We start from the raw sequence: 22,341 nt of genomic DNA on the forward strand, positions 1-22,341 counted from the left end.
TGATCCGTTGACTTGGTGCTCTGAAAGTGCTGTTCTCGTTAAATCAAGTTTGCAATGAAGGCGGACACAGTGCTGTACATGGCTTCACAAATCGTGACAGTGACACAGCTAATGGCTTTGTATCAGAGGTGCGGAGAATTATGAGTCATTTTCTTTGCTAGCACGGAAATTACGTGTCAACAAAGCATTCTCGCCACTTTTGGCAGTTCTTGCACAAATATTTTTTTTTGCTTTATCGTTGAGGGTCGCATGAAGAATGGTTGAGGGCAGTGGCGGCTGGTGCTGTTTGTGAGCAGTGGGGCTGCAAACGATTTCGCGGGGGAGTCTCCCCCCAGAAAAATCGCATTAGATTTGGTGCGTTCTGAGCATGTTTTTATCCCAAATTTTGAAAAAATGCAGTCAAACTTTGTTGAAAAGTTGATGTCTTCCTATCAGCATCAGTCGCCATCTCCGCCTGCAGCAGATTGCGCATCAACATGGGTTATTTGCTTCCAAGAATGGCAATTTTGAGCCAACTCGCCTAGTGTCGCCAAGGTGAGTCCGGTCCATGATTGGATGTTGTCTTGCCACCGTTTTGGTTGTCTGCCACGTTTTCTTTTTCCTTCTACTTTGCCTTCTGTGCAAACTTTGCTGATTCTGAATTGTGATCTTTTAGTGTGGCCGAACAGTTTTAAAACTTGATTTTATTATTGCTGCAATTGGATGCAGTTTTGTCATAGTTAAAAGATCTTCTATTTTCGTGTGGTCAAGTAGCCTTTTGTTGGTCATGCTTCTCATGGTGTGATTTTACAATAAAAGGTAGTGAGTTTTTTCATTGTTGATGATGTCCAATTTACGTATTCTAGACTGTACAGCACGACTGGTAAAACGTAGGTGTTGAAAATTTTTGATTTCAGATTAATTGGGAGTCTATTGGATGTTAAAATATTTTTGTTCTTTTTAAGTGCTGTCCAGCCTAAGCCAATTCGGCTGGGCTGGTGTGACGTTTGGCTTCGATCACCGCAAGCTCGCGCGAGAAACTAAATTAGTCTCGCTCTTGTCTTCAGATGATCTCACATTTTTTGTAAGCCACACGATTCATTTGTTGACTACGTGGAGAAACATTCAACAGTTTTAGTTTGGTTTAGTTACAGAACGGTCGTTTATTTTTCTTATTACCAGAGTTGAGAAAAATGGAGAAATAAAACGAAGACGTGCACAATTGTTTCTTATTATTAGCATGGAGTTATAAACCTAGACCAGGGGTTCCCAACCGGGGGTACTCGTACCCCTTGGGGGTACGAGATTGAAAATCAAGGGGTACGAAGATCCTTGGGCCACAGAGCAGCTTTTCAAACAGATTTCACAGTGACACGAGTCACAGAATTTTTCAATCTTATTGTGCTGAAATCGGAAATCAACACGACATTCTGCTGCACCACGCTGAAGTAGCCTAGGTAGCTATCTCGAGGTCGAGTGATGTCACGATCTTTTGAACTTCAAGAAACAATCAAGTTGTATTTACAACGTCGAAATTCTAATCTAGCTGCCTCACTTGAAAGTGATGAATTCGTTCAAAGCGTGGCTTATATTTCTGATGTCATGCATCTCCTAAAAAAGCTAAACCTGTTGCTTCAAGGTCAACAGATAAATGAGGTTACAGTTTGTGAAAAAATTCAAGCTTTCAAGCTAAAACTATCCCTGTGGTCTCGAAGAATTGAGAATGTAAGTCTTGCTAATTTTCCTTCTCTTGACAAAAGTGCATTATAACTCTTAGATACAAAAATAAAGGTATTTCCCATTTAAAGATGCTGGTTGATTCTTTCGATGGTTACTTCTCTGCTGTTGAATTGAATTATTTCCAGCACTGGATTATAAATCCATTTCGTTTTGATTTAACAAAAATGTCGGATGATGATAATTTGAAGGAGAACATCGTCGAAATGAAAAGCAGCCAAAATTGAAATTGTTATTTGCCAAATCAAAGTTAAAAGATTTTTGGTGTGTTGCTATGAAAGCCTTCCCAAGTCTTGCTATGGAAGCCATGACAGTGTTAATTCTCTTCTCAACAAGTTATTACTGTGAAAGTGGCTTTTCGACCATGATGTAAATCGAACCATCGTTTGAGCGAATTTTATCAATAAAGCAGCAACAAATATCTGCATTACATTTGATTTTATAGCAGGTAAACATATTTGCTTACAACCCCATGTAAATGTTTGTTGGTTAAAAAAATAGTATCCAGTTCATTAGTGGGGATTAAACTGACGTTTTTCAACTAACCCCAGGCATGGGGTTAGTTGAAAAATCAATTGTATGTTTGTTTATTTTAAATTTTCATTAAAAGCTGAATTGACTCAATACTTATTTTTGGTTGTATGATAGAGGACACCATAGATGATAATTTAAGCCACTTCACGTTGTCAGGTTATGCACCAATTGTTTTAAATTTCACTTAAAAAAAAATCTTTCCGACTAGCCCCACTCTCCCCTATTCCTAAAGCTGTATTTAAAAAAAACCCAACAGTATTGCTTTGGAGACAAACTTTACTAGTATTGAGCTTATTCTTGACTAGCCTAGCCGTTGCACACAAGGTTCAAGTGATTTTGAGATGCCCTAGCACTTCCTATAACCTGTTGAATACCCTAACTCTACAGCCAACACTTCTACTTTCACGGCTCATCGCTACTCTGCGAAATAAAAACGAACTTTAAAAAGTCTGTAAAGTTATTTGGTTAGGTGGGGCTGTTTTTCATGCTTTCCAATTAAATTTGGATGTTCAATAAATTCAAGAAATGTCAACGTGCTCCATCAGTTTCAGTAAGAAAAATTACTCATTAGAACACCCTATTTGAAATTGTAACCTTTCACCCCATCTGTGTAACAAGTCACCCCGATACTGGGGTGACTTGTTACAACTGACTCATTGATATATTAATACAAATATTTTCCCGTAAACATAACTTTTTTGAAGTTGTATTTATAACAACTGGTCATGTGGCAAGATTAGGCTACATAAAATTTTCAACAACTTTGCGCAAATATTGAAAGAGAAATCTTAGATTTACTGAAAATTTTAACAACCCTCCCCGGTCTCCTCTACTTTGGGTCACTGGTAAGTGGTAAAGATGGGCAATTCAGAACAATTCACCATTTCACAAGACCAAATCCCGTTAACTTTAAGGCTCTAGCAACACAAAAAAAGGGTGAAGAAGATTGCGCGCTTAGTTTCTTTGATTGCTCACGCGAGCGAGTGACATAGGGTTGCATGAGCCGTGCGTGCACAACGCGTGCAAACGGTTTTTGAAAGTGCGGATGGTGTCAGTGCAAAGAAAAAAAAACAAACTTTTTTCAGTTCACTGTCTCAAGCTGACAGCTTACACAAGACTTATGCATATCTTTAAAACCGAATCTTATTACCCGGTTTTATGGCAGTTCAGTTTGTTTTTATTTCAGACCATCATATCAAAAACAATACACGTCAACATAGCAAAGGTCGAGAAAAGGTAGAAGCGACAAAACGCGAACGTTAAAACGTGCTTGTGACCGAAGTAACTTATTGAGTTAAAAGAAATTTGGCACGGTCGCAACACCTTCAGAAAAATTTAAGATATAAAGGGGGAAAAAAACGTTACAAACAAAAAAATAAACAAAAACAAATAAACAACATATATTTATGCTATAGCTTTATTAGCTCACATAGCTTTAGCTGATATATTTAAGATTTGTATGGACAGTTGCTATGAAGATCGGCCACGGTGCGTTATCAAGAGTGCTGATGGTCGTGAGGGGAACACGTCTTGAAGCGTTTAGCTCATAGCAAAGAAGAGCAAGGCAGGCAAAGAAAACCCCACGAAGAAATCCTATCACGGGCAAAGCCATTTCAAGCGCAACGCACCAGGCCTTGCACGACTCACAAAATAGATACAACTTGACGATGCGAATCAATGACGAAAACAAATAAAACAAACTAGCAAAAACAATATCATCATCTTGCGGAAATTCAATTATACCCAGAGAAGTTATGTCTTGAAGATATCAAGCGTGCTTTGATATAAAGTTGCGTTGATAAAGCGATAATTTTAGACCCCAGTCAGCTAAACTCGTCACCTCCACACCAATCCAACGTTAGCAAACGTTGAAATAATTCCAAAATGACAGGCATCTCTAGCTGGGACGTAGTAGTGGCATGTCACAGTAATATGAGAAATTTGGGTTACCGTATGTTTTACACGTTAAACCGGGGGTTCCCAACCTCTTTTACACTGTGGCCCCCTTTGAAAATTTTGAAAAGTCAATGGCCCCCTATTTTTTAACCTTTCGAAAAAAATTTTGGATTGAATTTTGGACTCGGATAGTTTAGGATCCGAATCCTTCTAGAATCGGTATTCTGAATTGCCAATCCCTATTGGTATTGTAATCCCTAGTCACTGGGCCACAGAACTACAGTATTAGGAAAATGTGCAGAAATGTTACAACACTCCTTTGATTACTAAACAAGGCTTCTTCATGAAAGAAAACACTCAGCTATCTTCAGCAGCAGAACAGTCACAAAGGAACACTAGCATAACACAAACAGGAAAGTTGCTTACAATAACATAAACCGATTAGGGTTAGACTCTTCCAGACACAGCAGCAAATATGATACGAATATGATATGATACAAATATTAATATGACGCAATGCTGAATATGATTAGATCTACAAAGATGGCGGTGAAAGACCACAGGATAAAAGAAGTCGGCTATCAAAATAACATTAGAAATATAAAACCGACACAAAGGCCTTTAAACAAGGATAGAACATTGGTAGATGAACTTTTCATACAACTGAAGCGGCATAACAAAACGTACAATATAAAACAACCAGGATCGAAAACAACCAGGATCGAAAACAACCAGGATTGAAAACAAGCCTCGAAATACACTCGATATCTAGTTCAAGAAAGTTGCAATAATTTGTGTAAAAACAATTGCACATTATTCGTTGATACAAAAGCAGACTTGCGCAGTAAACGCGTTTTTGTGTTAAAAGCGAATCACATTCAATTAAATATATTGCTTGGCATTCCACAAGGTTCTATTAGGCGTCCGTCTGTCCGCCATCTTGTTCCTGTCCTCCATTGACCAGAAAAGCGCGCTCTACCTGAGACCTTGGTTTGCTAATGAGGCTCTCTTGTAGAATCTTCATCAAGGAAATAATGGGAAACTCAGCGAGCATCGCAACCACGTAGGCGACCATGTTGGCCAGGACCAGAGTGGCTGAAAGATTTGAAAGCAATGATTCTTTTGTTTTGAAACTGAATAGAATTTACACAAGAAGTTGTCGTCTGATGTATAGCTGAGTGGTAAGAGTCCTAGTTCGACGTTCGAGAGGGCGCCGGTTCGGCATCGCTCAAAAGCATGCAGCTGTGTCTTTGGCAGAACACTTAAAGGCCTGAATGTGGACACGAAGATTGGCTTTCTTGTCTTCCCGTCCACTTAATCTAAATCTTCAACTATCTTAGCCTGTGTTTTTTATAGGCTACTTGTTTCTTAAAAAAAACTCGAGCTTCAGACCTTTGAAACGGAAATTTCACACTGAACACAATGCATGTAAAAATCAAGGAAATGTATTGCGGAAAATGCTTTATTCGAGATTTATTGAAGGGAAGTCAATCACCAAAAATCGTAATTTTTTATTTGTTTTTTTAAACTTTTCCAATTTTATTGAAAATATTACACATGACGTCAGCCATCTGCGAACGTTCCACGGCGATGCTACGCGGATTTAAAGTATTGGTGATTTGTTATGGCAATTTGTTTCAGTTTTGTTGTCAAAAATGAAGCATTCCAACTGAGATTGTCAATTTGACAGCCACAAGAAGCCTGTGGCTACAACCAGCAGACATAACTCACCTGAGTAGAAAGCCACTAACACAGCCATATTCAAGTGAATAAAAGTATCTTGAGTTGCTAGCAACCAATATATGACCAGAAGATGGACGAGGTAAGCGCAGTAGGTTAGCCGACTCAGAGGAATGAAAGCTTTCCAACTGAGGAGGGTGTTGATTGGACCTGCGAGTATTTCAAACCTTTCTGTTTATTTCTCCTTAACCTTGTACGTCATATTCTTACAATGTCACAAGGAAGGTGTCATGCCTAGTTAGCACAGAATCAAATCATCAGAAAACCTCGAGCACTTTCAATGATAGTTCGCTACTGGTGCTCGTCTGGAAGTTTTTCATGGAAGCATCAACCTCGGTAATGTCATGAGCGGCTATATAATGTGACATGTTGATACAGTTTGTCATTGCGCCTTTAGACACAGTGAATATAAAATAAATGGCTAACCTTTTGACATGCCCATTTATTAAACTGCTTGGCATTTAAACTGAAAAAATGTTTTCAAATCGATACAGAAGTGACATCATCAAACTGCAGTAAGTAAACACAAGATGAAAGTGCAGCGTGAACACATGTAAAATACAGCATTTGAATAATGTATTTGTTGTTAATTCTCAGCAGACCACAAGCAAGCCACCTACCTCCATATCCATTCACGCAAGCGATGGTCACCCACGCCATGGCTGCACACCACAGCGGACGAGACACGGCGTTGTAGAAAGCGGCAGTATTGTTGTCCAACAATTCCCCTTGAGAAATTGCAGGGTAGATCCCGTAGAGAAGTAAACAACTGGTCACAGCGGCCATCACCCAACAAAGAACAACGACAATCTAGAGATCAAACGTTGGAATATAATTCAATTTTGGTAAAGAGGTGATTTTTCTGAACCACAGACAATTGCAGTAATTTCTTATGCGTTTATTTTTTTGATTTTGTGTATGTAGATCAGTTTTGTAATTTCAATTTATGAAGAACATCAGTCAGTTGGTTACTTTAAAAGGGCTAACATAAGTATGGCGAAAAGGTTTGTAATTTTTAGTTTAATTTCATGTTATTATATTACGTTAAATGCCGTGGGGTTGTTTGGTTATTTGTTGGAATATAATCATCAAACTCATTATATCAGACAACCAGCAAAAAGCAATGCAGTTTCAGATGAAAGCAAAAGGAAGCAGACAAATATCTGCTTCATCATCTCTGATGAACAGCAGACATACCTTCGGTATCTTGATCTTTTTGTATGTGTGCAGCACATAACCGGTCATCAGCCCAACAATGTACGCCCCAATTCGACACCATGGTTTGGTGTACAAGTCTTGCATGTAGGGGCTATATTGGGCCGGCGTAGGATGAGGGGAAGGGGTGGTAAAATTGCCCCCTGTGTCATTAACAGGGACATGGAAAATCCGAGTTGCATTTCTGCAAACGAAACAAAAATTAAGAAAACAAAAGGTTTAAATTTCAGATATATTCTTCCCTCGCAAGTGTTTGTGTCAAAGTGGTCCCATAAAAGTGGTCGCTTCTATTTGGCCACAACGTCTCTTCCTGTCGTCACATCTCGAGTCTACACATTACCTTGACCGCAAGGTACATGGAGAATGGAGATACGTATCTTCGAAGTAGAGAAAAGCTTTTAAGCTGTGAAGAATTTATATTTTTTCGTCCATCTAACGTAATACTCGATTAACTGGTCATTGCAGGAATCATTGCTTTGAGACGAGGCCAATAAAGCTTCATAAAGTTTACCACGAACTGACACACCATGATAAACTTCATAAACTGACACATCATGCTGTGATATTTTCGGATTGCAGGTACCTTCACAGCAACTAGTCGATAAGGAGAATTGTGACCAGAGTGAGTTTTTGGTGTTTGTTGTTTGGTGCAAAAGTAGGCTGTTATTCAAATATCACAAAACCGGATATTTTTTTGATATTTTGACCTAACTGACTATTTTTTTTTACGGCTTTTCTATAAAATTCGATTAATGATGCCAAATGAGTAAAAAGAAACCTAGATTTTAAGAAGGGCAACACACACTCTGGGTTCAAATCTCGAGCAGCGTGCTAGTATTGCGTTGAATCACACGTGCAACGACTAAGTCAAGTCTTCTTCTGTATGAGGTGGTAGCAGTCACTTTGTTTCACCCAGGCACTGCAGCCATTGGACTGTGTTGCTTTAAGATTGGCAAGAGCTGTAAGATTGGCATTTCCATTTTGAGGCCAATGAACGGGCAATGACGGATGATGTGTTGTTGTACTAAGCAATAACTAGTAACTTACTTGATCATCAACGCAATCGCCAACGTATGTGGCTGCTGGTGGGTGACCGATGAGAAGATTCCAGTTATAGCGATGCTTGAAGTGAGGGTTGCCAGTGCACTGCCAAGACCGAACAATGGCCACCTGTTGACGACATAGTAGGCTTTGTCTTTTCATTGATGCATCTATAATTCGCAACTTAATCACAATCACTGTGCTTCTCGTGACCACTCATCACATAATCATGGATTAATCACGTGATGTTTACCAAACGTCCGTGATTCCAGTCACCGCTGATGACGTAGACCGGGCGTTGGTTCTGACATCATCATCATGAAATTATCAATTTTTTAAAATGTCTTAAATCTTCATAAGAAGTTGCTGTCAAGTACCAAGTGAACAGTTTCATCAAACGGTATCCTAACATCGAATAATATCGTTCTTCTAATCCTGCCACTCACTTATAAAATAGATAGAGAAAGAGTGGAGCCAGCAAATAAAACTGAGTGTCATTGGAAAGATACCAGCCCCAACCGAAGCACTGCAACGTAGAAGTTATGATATTGTTACCAAAACAATTCTTTCAAAACAATTCCATCCAACCAATTCTTTCACTTTTCGTTTAGGTTGTAGGGACTCTCAAAAACAATCAACTGTAAAGACTCCATAACGTATTAAAAGTAATTTAAAAACAACTAAGAGATACGACTGGAAATTGTCTACACTTCTTTCAGTTATCATAAAGGCAACCTCTTGACAGTCTCACTCTCACCTCTACTTGTAAGTCTCCAACGGGGTACAAGTTGCTGAAGTAAAGAAGGTTAGTGTACCAATATTCTCTGCACGGGGCCTTCAACCCTTCCGCAATACCGGGCCATGAGGGTCCACCTCCCAAATGAGGGTATACACTGACCATCATAAACAACACGAAGGCGTAGGCAGGGGTAAGTCTGAACAACATTTAAGCCACTTTTAATTAAACAAGACAACATATGACTAAACGGGCTACATTGGTTAAAATGTGATAATGACCATGAAAAAATAACTTTTTTAATTGAATAGAAAAGTTTCACTAGGAAAGGTTGAATAAAATTATCCTTAGTCGGCTGCATAGCCGAGTGGTGAGAGCCCTGGAACGGCATTGGAAAGGGCGCCGGTTCGACTCCGATCAAGAGCAAGACGTGTCTTTGGCAGGACACTTAAAGACAGAATCTCCTACAAGTCAGCAGTTATGAACTGAGCAAGTGACAACTGAGCTAGCAACATTTGAGCAAATGGCTGAAGTTGGTAAATGATGAAACTGAGCAAGTGACAACTGAGCAAGCCGAAACTTGGCATGTCACAAGTCAGCAAATCCAGTTTAGCAATGATCAAGCAAGTCCGACGTGAGCACGTAAATCTCATTTGCTGACTTGACAGTTGCTGAAATGATCTTGCTAAGTTGAAACACATGCTGAATTGTCGCATGCCGAGTGGTTAGCCGACCTTCAAGCCACGCCTGAAGGCCACGAAGTTTGACTTCCTTGCTTACTCATCCACACAATCTAAATCTTCAATCACGACAAACAAAAACCCAATAGACAAATAAAATCTAACAACCACACGCATACGCGCCGACTTCCGGGGGGGCCGGGGGGCGGCGCCCCCCGTAAATTTATGGTTGAGGGGCAACAAAAATGGCTATTACAAGTAGTGTTTCAAAGATAAAATGCTTCGTGAGAGATTTAGATCATTTAAACGGACTTAAAGAATGCCGAAAACGAAAAACAGCCTGCGTTGCTCTTGCCCGCAAAACAGCAGCTGATCGCATGGCTTTCTCTGGAACGTGAATTACTTCTGAGATGCGCACGGCACGCACGCTCACAGTCACACACTGCTTATCTTCCCGCGCGTGAAGAGGAACTTCAAAGTCAAAACGCGTGGTAGCGAAAAAGCGAATGCGAGGTTGAATAATTATTCTAATTTCACGAGTTATCCAAACGTCAGTTAGATTTTTTGTGACTTCAAACATGAAATCGATTTTAGTAAACTTTATCGAGTTGAAACTACGACACAACGAACAATTACGTGAATAGGCTACAGCGTGGAAATCATACCGTATGGAAATTTCAAAGTAGATGATAGAGTAACTTACGCTGCTAGAATAGTCACGTAACTATTCACTGCAGTATTACGTAAACCAGCTAAATTAGACGCGCTATTTTCAACGAGGTTTTCCCGCTGTGAGATCAATTAATGATTCCACAGCATTGTTTTGTTCGCAATGTGTGAGAATTAAATCGAAAACCGATAAAAGAAAAGGTGTTTAATGATCTTGGTCGCAGATATTGCCTGCATTAACAACGTCTCTTACCGCTATTATCACCTAGCCAACCTGACATCATTGTTTTATGCGGCCGCTAAGGTTTGACATCGACTTCAACGATCATGGAATGTTACGTACCGTACCGGTAATAAGAACGATAATATCTTACACGCAAAAATAAAAAAATTAATCTCTTAAAACAGCTCTTTCTGCTGTTTTGTCTAGTGAGCTTTGCATATTGCTCAACAAATGCATGAAGTTTAGAATTGACAAGAAATCATTAAATTTGAAAATTAAGTTTGAATCTTTGCAAATAAACGTATTCAAAACTTTTAATTCGACCGACGCTATTTCACACTCTGTAATCTACGTCTGCAATGATTTTGCCGCAGCAAAAATGCGTTCATTTTGAAAACTGCCGAGCTGGGGACAACAGCTTGTTCCGTGTGTAAGTTGAACCTGTCTTTTTGAGGTGAAAATCACTTGCGAAAATCTCGATCTATACTCGAGTATATACGGTATTCGATAAAAGACTATAAAGACTTTCGATAAAAAACATAAGAGAAAACACTTCGCCGTTGGTAACGCTTTGAAGGTAAGTAATTAGCAAAACCAGCGAAACGAGGTTAATAAAACTGATAGCGGTATCGGGTTTCCACTCTGCTTGAAATCATGATTTTTTGCGTTTCATTTCGATAACTTCACTGTCTTGATCAGTGGCGGCTCGTCCATAGAAACTGCAAAACTGCAGCACCCCCTGCACATTTCAGTATTTTATTTTTTTTATTAATTTAACGTTTATTTTCGTGTTCTCTACAGATCCTACCGACTGGAAGTTTCATAATTTCTGGGTTTTAAAAAATATGATGATTTTTTAAGTTTTGTATTTGGCAGCTCTGAACTGCAAGCCCTGCAGTTGCGATCTTATAAAAGAAGAACAAAGAGAAATTGTGACGTCATATTTTGGCTGAGGTTGCTTCAAATCCCACAATTTCGAACTGCAAATTTTGCAGTTGCTGGTCACGTGGTCAGGCTAGCTACTGTTGCAAATACTGTTGTTTTCAAGCACGATATTAGGTGGCTGCGACTGATGCTGTTACATGGTTAGACTAATGTGCTTTGCTTTCTGCACAAAAAGATAAAGCTTAGGCTAGGTTTTCATTGGTGTTGTTAAATTAAATTTAAGAAAAGCTCTACCAATAAATTTTTGTGGTTACCAAACCTGGTGGATTTTTTATAAACTAAATGTAACCTAGGTTCATTGTTAACTTACGATAATAAGTTAAGGCCAAAGGTCACATGCTAAAACAGCCTATTTAAACTTGATGAACATCAGGAAATTAAGTGCTCAAATAGCCTCAGAATTCATAAAATACCACTAAAATAAGGTAAAATTTTATGGGGGTCAAGTCCCTAGACCCCTTGGCGTCGCGCCTTTGGCGCTCGCTCTTTCACGTATAGGCTACTTCCGGTTGCAGCACCCCCTGCTATAAATACCACGAGCCGCCACTGGTCTTGATCGTTGTTAATTCACTCGCAACGAAAAGGAAATGAATCGGCTTGTTTTCCAACTGTTCCAATTATGAGCTAACAATATCAAAATTTTGACGATTAGGCGTACTGCAAGCATAAAACTAATCGTTTCAAGCAGCGGTGCTAATAAATTCGGTTTGCGACCTAGGTGTCAATATAAACAAGACACTAAGCTTAATCAAAGACTATTTCGATTGAGTAAAATAGCGTTATGGTTATGACATCATCACCTTTCTCGCCCCCCAAGGTTTTTTGAAAAGTCGGCGCCTATGACCACACGCCATTTAACATAATATAATAACATGAAAAATTAAAAATACACTAAAAATTACAAACACCATAAATTGAAATTATATACAAAACTGATCTACATGGACAAAACCAAAAAAATAAACGCACAAGAACGAACCGGCAAGGCAGAGAAGAGGTGCAGCAAATGACGCATAATTAAGTAAAGACGTTTGGCAGATCTACAGGAGGCGGCGGACGACTGGCTATTGAGGTGAGGACTGCAGGATTTTATGAGCAAAGCTTCGTGGATTTTTGCATCAAATTTGATGAAGCATTTACGCACAATTCCAACAGACTCCAGGGATGGTTTATTGTTTGAACAAGTTTGACAATCGAGTATATGATCTTAAATGGCACTTTTTCTGTTGAGAGCAGTTAAATTCAAGTGCTCCCTCACTCTCGTGGCCAAATGCCGCGTGGACATACCAATGTATGTACAAAATCCAATAAGCAACTAAAACAATGGTATGATGTAACCAGTTCAGTGGTTGGTATCGGTTGGTATAGGTTACATGCCCTATCGGCTCATACCAAAAAACTTTTAAACAGTGATACAGAATCGTATTACTGCTGGGCACTCAGAAACAGGAATGGATTTAAAACAATAATGCACTCCGCTGCACTGACACTGCCAGTTTTGTAAAGCTCTGGGAGCAACCCACATCTGCGATTGATCGATACATCGTTATAACGACACACATTGTTATTACAAAACATGAGTGCAAATCACCTGAGATAACGGAGCAGGTACATCATTGGGACATTCATCCTTCCGTGACGTTGTTCCAAGGTCCGGAGGCCAAGATACACCACCAGCAGTCCGCTCAAGAAGAAGAATGTGTCCACGGAGAAGAACGCATTCCCGATGGCTTGGAATGTCCAATCGTTGAGATAAAAGTCCGCGAGAAACAGAGGATTGTCTGAACAAAAAATACCGCTTGACACGAGTGACACACATTACCGATGTTGGGCGATTGTTCACCGAGAACTAACGCACCCTCCATGTCAGTATGGATTGGTGACGTCACCTTCCATGTCAGTATGAGCTAGTGACGTTACAATTTCGCACAGCATAGGCTGTAAAGTATCTGAATTGGTAGGTAATTATGCGTTTATTGCGATCAAAATAGCAAAATGGAATGTTGTTAACAACCCAATCAAAGTTCACAGGATTGCAGTTGACAACTTGCAGTTGACAACCAATTCATAAATATAGATTGGTAGGAGAAAAGAAAATTAGTTTTAGGTCACTTCGGCGTCCTTGCATAGGGGGGGGGGGGGGCAACGTTGTGCATAAGACATGCGGAACAGTATCACAACAAATGAAAGTATTCAAGAAACAAATCAAGTGGAAAACATTTGTGAGTTCCTCAGAATTCATCACTCGAGTTGGGTGATCATGTGGCAGGAATTATCATAAGAAATTCACATAATAATAAAAAGAGTTCTCTACATGAAAAGACCAAAAAAGAAATAGCTAGAGCTGTTGAGAAAAAAGAAAACTGGATAGAAGGAATTGAGTACATTGTATTGTTTTGACATAATGTTGATGAAACCACTTTCTGCCGTGGTGGGAATTTATTTTATTTTTCACATTTTTTTTGTTTCTGACCAGTTTATTCTGTGACCTTCTTTCAGCATGTGGAAACAGAAAGCTGACTTTTCATCTTTCTGACAGCTTTTCTTCTTAATTCTACCTTCATTCTGTTCGGTCTTTTGTTTTAGTGGTACTTCCGGCAATCCGGCATGCTTTTCATTCCCGTAATTTTGTTGATATTGTCAAAATATTTCATTTTTTGTTCGCTTGCTTTACCATCCATCCAAGTCAAATTGCAAATTGCCAAGTACCATCTCAGTCAACATGAAATTTTCCAACGAGTTGGTTCTTGCTGTGTCCGAAATATCTTAATTTTCTGAGGTTAATGGTGTTAAGCAGACTCCAGCTATCGTCTGTTTGTTGGGAAACAAATTCATTTACTTTTCTTTCCATCCAGATGATGCGAAATAATCTTCTGTGACCACATTGCAAAAAAATGTATGTGGCAATTGGGAATACGAGAGTTTGCAGCAATCTTAATCAACAGGGCCAAGCGAAGTGTGGACAAATAAAAGTTTGTTTTTTTCAGTTGTATGAACCCAATAAAAACAACTCATATATCAAATAAAAGAGAAATATATTGTCTTTAATACCATTCAAGAATTATTTAACTTATCCACCTTTCTCCTTGATAACCTGGCGAAGACGATGGATCAAGTGATCACACGTGGCACGCACAGTTTCAGCAACAATTTCTGCCGAAGATACGGTCAGTTTTTGCTTCAGAACCTCAACACTTGAGTGGGATACAGCGCAGGACTTTTACTCCAAGATAGATCATATCCAAAAGTCCATTGGATTTAAATCAGAAGATTGTCTGGGTCAATCACCATAGCAACATTAGTGTTGACATGTTTATTGCATTTGTAACATGGCGATCTATACTACTGGCCATCCCAACGTGGCAACAGCCAAATAATGTGGGGGCCTATACGAAATTTCAATTTACCGACTGAGATAAGTGTTACAACATGAAATCAGCAATTTTCATTGGTCAAGTAATGTTTTTTAGCCTAAAAATTGTAAATACAGTGCCAAAACGTAATTAAGATGTAATATTATTAAATAATTGGCAAGAAAGCAGGACAATAGCTACATGTTAAGAATACCATGAGAATCAAGATATCAACAGAATTAAGGTACACGAAATCAAGAGTGACCCAACTTTCAAAACACTCAGTATGTTAAAAACTTCGTTTTCTAATCCAGAAGTATTTGTTTTTAGTAATAATTCATGCAAAAACGCCTTTTTTACGCCTAATACCTGTTAGTTGCCAAAACTTAATAGGCCCCCACATTGTTTGGCTGTTGCCACGTTGGGAAGGCCAGTAGTACAGATCGCCATGATTTGTAAACATTTTGGAGCGACAGGTTTAATAAAACAAACAAAATCTTTCAGTTAAATTTTATTGTTACGTTTCAACTATCTAGGAAAGCCAAGTCTGGTGGCGCACCATAAACCTGCCGGCAGCAGAGTCAAAAATAATCCAAAGTCTTTTCTTTGCAAATGTTAAATTTTCACATGATACATTCAATGCCGCATACTGGCTCACATCCGGCATACACACATCAATCGTGACGTCATAAAGTCACAAGATTGGCGAAGTAATGAGCGCTAATGTTAAGGTCAAAGGGCAACATGAAATCGCGGCATGTTTTGTGGAAAACCATCTTCTTATTTGTCGTTTTTGTTGTGCAGACATGTAACCAAACCGTCTACTTGCAGGATATGTATTCACATCCATAGATGCATTGCTAAAAAAATTAGCGCCAGTATGCCAACCACAACTTTTCAAAAAGTCGATTTTCCTTCACTTGATAGATAATTAGATATCTTGTTAGGGTCATTTCATTATAAATACAGATATTGGTTGGCACCACCTAATTTTTTTATTGGCTTAAAAGATGCTTCTCACTTTTCTGAGAAGAATGGTGCAAATTTGACGAAAATCACATAAGCGGTTCTCGAGTTATAAGTGAAATAACCCTTGGCCACTAGGTGGCTTCATAGATAAGGAGCAATAGAAAAACGGCAATATCCCAAGAAGCGCTCAACATATTTGGATAATTTTTAGCTCTACCCCCATGTTTTCTGGGGTGGGCTATATGTTTATGAACATTAAAACAAGTTTGGGCTACTACTTTTGAGATACAAAGAAATTGACCTCTTGTCGTTACTCGTTACTCACCAATAAAACTATGATGCGTAACTTTAAAAAAAAATATTTTTTTTTAATTGGGTAGAGGAAAAATTGATGAAAAGTTTGGCAAAAACAGAAAACTGCTAAAGTCTCAAAGTCCTGCAAACTAGTTCAAATTGGACGGATTAAGTGCAACCATATTTCTTTTAAACATGTCTATGACAGCACAATGGTGTGATTAAGGGAAAACAAACATGACTATGACATTTCAAAGGAGTATTGAACCTCTTCAGGGAACCATCTTTCACTACTTTTAAATGTGATTTGTGCAGAAAGTTGAGACTCTAGCACTACACTGTTTTTTTCAAGAGCTCTTGACAATATCAAACTGAAGATGCTTTAAAAGTGAAATCGATATTTGATTAAAAAAATGAGGCTGGTACACTGTTTGTTGTGTTGAGCAACAGGACGAGACTCTTGTTGAACGTTACAGAGTTTTAAATTTGCTATAAATCAGGTCTTGATTGCTAAGTGGTTGTCTGTCATTTTTATGCAAAACTTTTTTGGTTGTTGAACTAATCACTGAGCTTTTCTCGAGCAAGTGTTACAACCAAAACCAAGTGATAGATATATCCAAAAGAAAACATAAGCTATTGGCACTCTTCCAGAATACATATCGACAAGATTTGCCGTATATGCAAATAACTCCATTTTAACATATCAGCTGACATAAATCCATGCCACGTGTTGCAGCAATAAAATCACGTAAAAGCGCCAGTTTGGAAAACTATATCAGATGACAATTTGTTACATTCACAACTCACTGGAAAATGTAGCGCAATAGAGGAAGCTATGAGCAAGAATCACCCATGACATGCTCAAGAAGCGTATTCCATGAAGCCATGTGATGTCGGTTGGCCTCTGCTTGGTGTCCAACAATCGCTTCGTGTTCTGGATGAGTGAAAATGACGTCAATAATCGATGGAAAGTTCCTGTGACGCAAATAGTAATAATTGTAATGTAATTCAATGTGAGTTGAAGTAGTTTTATAGAAAAATATTGGAGCCGACAAAAGTCATCCCTAAAAAGCTTATGCATGTTAAACATCTAGACTGGAGTCTCGTCTAGACTCTAGACTTTTACAAAATATTTTGGATAGTTATTCAGGGTCTGCTACTGTTCGGTGAGTCCGATTGGGTGAATGCCTTTTCGGTGAGAGCCTTTTTCGGAGAGTTCATTATTCGGTGATTTTTTTTAAATTATCGGGTACCGTAGCCTAATTATCATTGCCGCTTTTACATTGTTTTAACGTCTCTAAACGTTGAAATAAGACCCCAACCCTAACTCTTAACCCTAAAACGGCAATGATAATTAGGCTACGGTACCCGATGGATAATTTTAAAAAAATATCACTGAATATAGGGAACTCTCCGAAAAAGGCTCTCACCGAATAGAGAACTCACCAAATCGGACTCACCGAAACGGGCTATTCCGAGTTATTCAATGTGAAAACCAGTTTATTATGGCAATAAATCAGTGAAAAGCATTGCCCTACCAACCAAGCTGATATAATCTGCATTCTGCAGAGTTTATTAGGAATAGCTCCTAAATGACCGGGCGCCACAGTGCACCGCACCTAAATATCCTGACGCCACAGTGTGCACGCCTATTTGACCGGCGCCTAACTGTCTGCACCTAAAAGACGTGCACCGGTAAACCACTTCAAAATTTTCATGTTGAAATGAAGAACTGTCAAAATCAACTACAAGATTGAGCCTGAAACCACTGGAACTGCAAATTCTTGTGGTAATTGGTACAACAGTTTACTGAAGGTCTCTCTATCTATCTACTCGATTGTACTTGAGGCAGGATTTCACAGATGGATGCCCTTCCTACGCCAACTACATTAACAGTTTTAAAGCTGTCGGAAAAGCTGGACTGACAAGTTTTCTTCACCAATCTCAAATCTGGACCGCTCTCATCCCAATGTACACCAATAAATGTGTGTAGATGGCATTTCCTCCATTGAAAAATTCTGAGTAAACTCCTGTAAAACTCAAATCTACCCACCATGTTCAGCTTTACGAGATGGTGGCAGTGAAGAGTCGTTGAGGAGAAGGGCTGTGTTTGATGCTTCTTTTGCTTTGTCCATCTTACCACTAACATATTCATACCCAGTAGATGAAATTACCAGAGCAACCAACACAGAAAGAATAAACCTATGATAAAAAAAACATGAAAATATGCAATTAATTACGTTCAATTATAATTGACTTAACTCTGGTTTAGACCCGTGCTTTTCAACTGGATTTGTTACATCACAATTTTCAAAGGATGTACCACGTCGATGAGGCGCCCAAAGAAATATACAATAATACATTCATCCAAAACTTAATTTTATGTAGACTAAAATTGTATCTGTATTTCCAGAGTGGAAGTTTCAACTACGACAAGACTTGCGTGAGTCTTTTGTAAAACAAAGGCTTCAAAACTTACACATATATCTCTAAAATAACATGTAGTTTGAAAATTGAGCAAGGTTCAAGACACAACTTTTTTTAATGAATAAAAGTAGAATCTGATGTTCCTTTGAAGCTGGAAGTGAAATTTCATCCTGTAAGCAAGAAGTGTGCAGGCCATCAAACATCAAAACTTGATGTTTCATACTTTGAATAGTACTTCCAATAGCACAAACTTTTGGTTTGGGAAATTTAACAAGTGAACTTCTTAAAGTATGATCACTGATCAGGGACAAGAGGCCGGATTATAAGTTTGTGCAAGCTACAACTTTTGGCTATGACTTGCAGGGCCGGATTTAGCTGATGGGGGGACCGGGTCACTTTTAGATCGGGGGCCCCCCATGCAAAAACCACCTCAACGTCTACAGGTCTACAGTAGCATTAATCCAGCACTGCACAGCATTTTGCAGAAACTTCAAAGGCTGAAAAAAAATTAATAACACAAAATCAAATTTTGGCCACGTAGGGGGGTCCAGGGCACCTGCATCCTCTGCCCCCCCCCCCTAAATCCAGGTCTGATGACTTGGCAACATTCCTGAATGCCAAAATGTTTGGTAAAACAAAATTTGCTTCAAGTATGAACATAAAGCAAGAAAACATTATGCATGGTATAAAAACTCTCAAACATCGACAAAATTTAAAACATACACTGGTAGTTAAAAATATCAACATGAAACACTTACAATCCACCAATCTCAGTGGCTTTCCACTCAGTGTACTGTGTTGGACATTGAATGTTGACAGTTAAATTGTTTCCAGGCGTCGCTGGGAGCAATGGTTGAATAACAGACGCTGAACAAGTATCTGGGAAGCAACTTCCAATTTTGACACCATGTGGCTGTAGCTGTCCGGGATAAATCTAAGAAAATATTTCGGTGGCTTTCAGCTATACAGTATATGTTGTACAGTATGGATTCAGTTATGTACATATACGTATTATACGCTACTGCTTTTCAATTACAATGTAGCCAATACTAGAATATTTAGATTACATTTTATCGTCAGCAACATTTGCTACTCACCGGTTTACCAACATATATTTGACAATACTTTCCACTAAAATTAGTTGATTGAGCATCAACGCATTCATGATAAAGGCCCGACCAATGTGTATTTCCTCGTAGAAAGCCACTTTCCAATTTACCCCATGCATCTACCACTAGAATATAACAACATTAGCTGACAAGAATGTTGATACAGTAGAACTTGGATAACTTGTCACCCCAGGGGGAATAGAAAAAGTGACGACTTACGCGAACTGACGACCAATGCAAACAGCTAAACTTTGCCATTCTTTCACGTGGCATTAATTTCATGGTGCTTTGCGACCTAATTAAATGCAATAGTGGTAAAGTGAGACGAAGAGGAAAGCGAGAAAAGAATTTAATTACGGTACACAATAAAGTAGGCTACAGTACAGTAATAATGCACTTAACAGCTTAACTGAAGAACACAGATATTTTTGACTGCGTTTTGCTTACAAGAGTCTTGTCAATCAAGTAGTCATGCATTTTTGATAGTGAGCTTGCAAATTCACCACTGTCTTCTTGGCATAACGTATAGTGTTGGAGCTTTCCAACCATCTGCAAAGCTTCTTTTGTAGATGGAGGTGGCACAGGCTCTTGAGCCACGCACGTGCTGAACCACGCTTCTCTTATCGGCAACAGAGCACGTGTGCGCACACCCGCAATCGACCAGACCAACATACTCCACGCATGTGCGTCTGGCCCGATAGAGTGTGTGCGTGCACACGTCTTAGCGCAGTAATTTCTTCTCGAAAGAGTCTGTAAATGCCACGTCAGCATTTGGGTGAATGACAACTTAGACGAATTTTACGTCCCAGGGGAAGAAAAACAGTGACGACATAATCAAATTGACGAATTATGCGATGACCACTTAACCGAACTTGATTGTGTACAAAAGATAAGCTTTCTGCCGGGACCTGGCAATCATTGACGACTTGGGCAAACTGACGAGTTATCCAAGTTCTACTGTACAATACAAAAATAACTCAGTGGTACCAGTAGAGTATGTTGAATCTGTTAGAATGCAAGTGATTTTAAAGTTTATCACCACTTCGATGCAAGCACAATGTTGCAATTGCGATTAAAATGCAATCTATAGTAACCCAGTTTTATGATTTCGTAGTTGGCACAAAAACGATCAGGTGCAATTGAGGATCAAATTTTTTAAAAATATTAAACTTGAAACAAAATGTTTTGTAGATTAATACATACAGTCAAGAAATTTTGTCAACTATATACCTTCATATATATATTTTGTTTATGATTTACTCAAGAAAATAAGTGACCAGCATTCTGTTCAGTCATGACAAACCATTAACCAATCCATACCTTGCACTGCGTAAGGTTTCAATTGTTTCAGATCATCAAACAAATCCGCCAATGAGAGAAGACATTTATGGGTACTGTTGTTAATAAATGCTGCTTCTAAATTTTCTTCAAGAGCTGATGGCAATTGTTTTATAAGATCTACAATTTCTTTATCAGCCTGGCCAGACTGAGACAAACTTTGCTTCACCACATCTATGGGATGGCTTTGTGCAAGTGGTATCTTTATATCTTGCCCATTGCAGAAAACAAGAAAAGCAATTGACAGATATAATCCATTTATTGCCATTATTTATGCTAAATAATTTTCAATATTTACACATTCGTGAAGTGGACGCAATTACGTTGATGGTCGCAAAGACACACATGGACCCTAATAGAAAAATACAATGATCTTGCCCATTGGTCACAAGTAAATTAAAAAAGCACCAGCACCCGTGGCTCAGTGGTTATCGTCTTCGGCTCTGGTAGCCCTGGGTTCGATTCCAGGTCGGGTCATACCAAAGACTTTAAAAAGGGTACCGATTGTGTTCTTTCTTGCATAACGCAGTGAGGATAAATCGGGTAATAATCTGGTGACATATCACCTTCTTCCAATCTGCCTTGAGCCAGCATGGAAGCAGTACGGCTCATAAAATCACTTGGAACCCTGTCAAGTAACCATTGTTGATGCGCAATCTGCTGCAAGCGAAGATAGCGAATGATTATTAAATTTAAAAAAAACAACTTTCCATTACTTTCATATTAAGTTGGTTGGTTTGGTTTTGAATCTTTATGCTCGCACTGACAAAGCCTTGATGCATAAAGATTCATTCCTAGAAGTTTCGAATACTTATAAATGTAGAGGCTTTGAACCACTGACACAGGGTCGGTTATCGAGATTGACAAAGTGAAGTTTTCCGATTGTTGTAGTGTTGTTTATCAGGGAACTATTTCATCCATTAGGTGCCGCTAAATGGAGAGTAGTCCTTAGAATGCGTTGCTCAAGCACACCCCAAGAGGCAAACCAGGGTCATTTCATCTTGAAGCTTCTTCGTTCACTACCGGTAAGTCACACACTAGCCAACTGAGCTATCAGGGTGAACTTTTTAATCTCTCTTCCTTGGCAATTATCGCCTAGACGAGAGAAATCTATATTTTCAAAATACTCTGCGAGCGTAACCTTAAAACTCAACCGCACACTGTAGTATGTGACATACAACAGCACCAGTGTTGTCAGGTTATATTGCAAAAACAAGCAAAAAAATTTGAAAAACAAGCCCAAAACAAGCAAATTAACACAAAAACAAGCCCAAAAACAAGCAACAAAAAAACAGTCAAAATAGCAGTTAAAAAGTTGCAATATGGCAAATTTTTATAATACAAAACATTCTATAGAGAAATAAAACATACCGTAGTAACTTTAGCGGGTATAGCATTAGCATAGGCTACTTTATTTCAGGCAAAATATAACATAATTAAAATATCAATCAATCAA

The 22,341-nt window shown here is 38.8% G+C and overlaps 1 protein-coding gene across 2 annotated transcripts; it reads right to left on the bottom strand.

Annotated features, from left to right (window-relative positions):
* Window positions 1-3,011: 3,011 nt before the first annotated feature.
* On the bottom strand, window positions 3,012-21,949 carry LOC145766212 (nose resistant to fluoxetine protein 6-like). 2 transcript variants are annotated; one of them, XM_082577877.1, is made up of 13 exons: window positions 20,868-21,949; window positions 19,536-19,672; window positions 19,197-19,372; window positions 18,065-18,213; window positions 16,819-16,986; window positions 12,987-13,176; window positions 8,900-9,077; window positions 8,589-8,668; window positions 8,149-8,271; window positions 7,084-7,285; window positions 6,507-6,696; window positions 5,878-6,036; window positions 3,012-5,241 (listed from the first exon to the last, which is right to left on the bottom strand). In XM_082577877.1, the coding sequence occupies exons 1-13, from the start codon at window positions 21,151-21,153 to the stop codon at window positions 5,063-5,065; spliced, it is 2,217 nt and encodes a 738-aa protein (XP_082434003.1). In that variant the 5' UTR covers window positions 21,154-21,949; the 3' UTR covers window positions 3,012-5,062. The 2 variants fall into 2 exon arrangements, with proteins under 2 accessions (XP_082434003.1, XP_082434005.1); XM_082577879.1 differs by lacking the exons at window positions 8,149-8,271; window positions 8,589-8,668; window positions 8,900-9,077.
* Between the last annotated feature and the right edge of the window lie 392 nt (window positions 21,950-22,341).

This window comes from Aplidium turbinatum, chromosome 3 (genome assembly GCF_918807975.1).
Source record: "Aplidium turbinatum chromosome 3, kaAplTurb1.1, whole genome shotgun sequence".
NCBI lineage: Eukaryota > Metazoa > Chordata > Ascidiacea > Aplousobranchia > Polyclinidae > Aplidium > Aplidium turbinatum.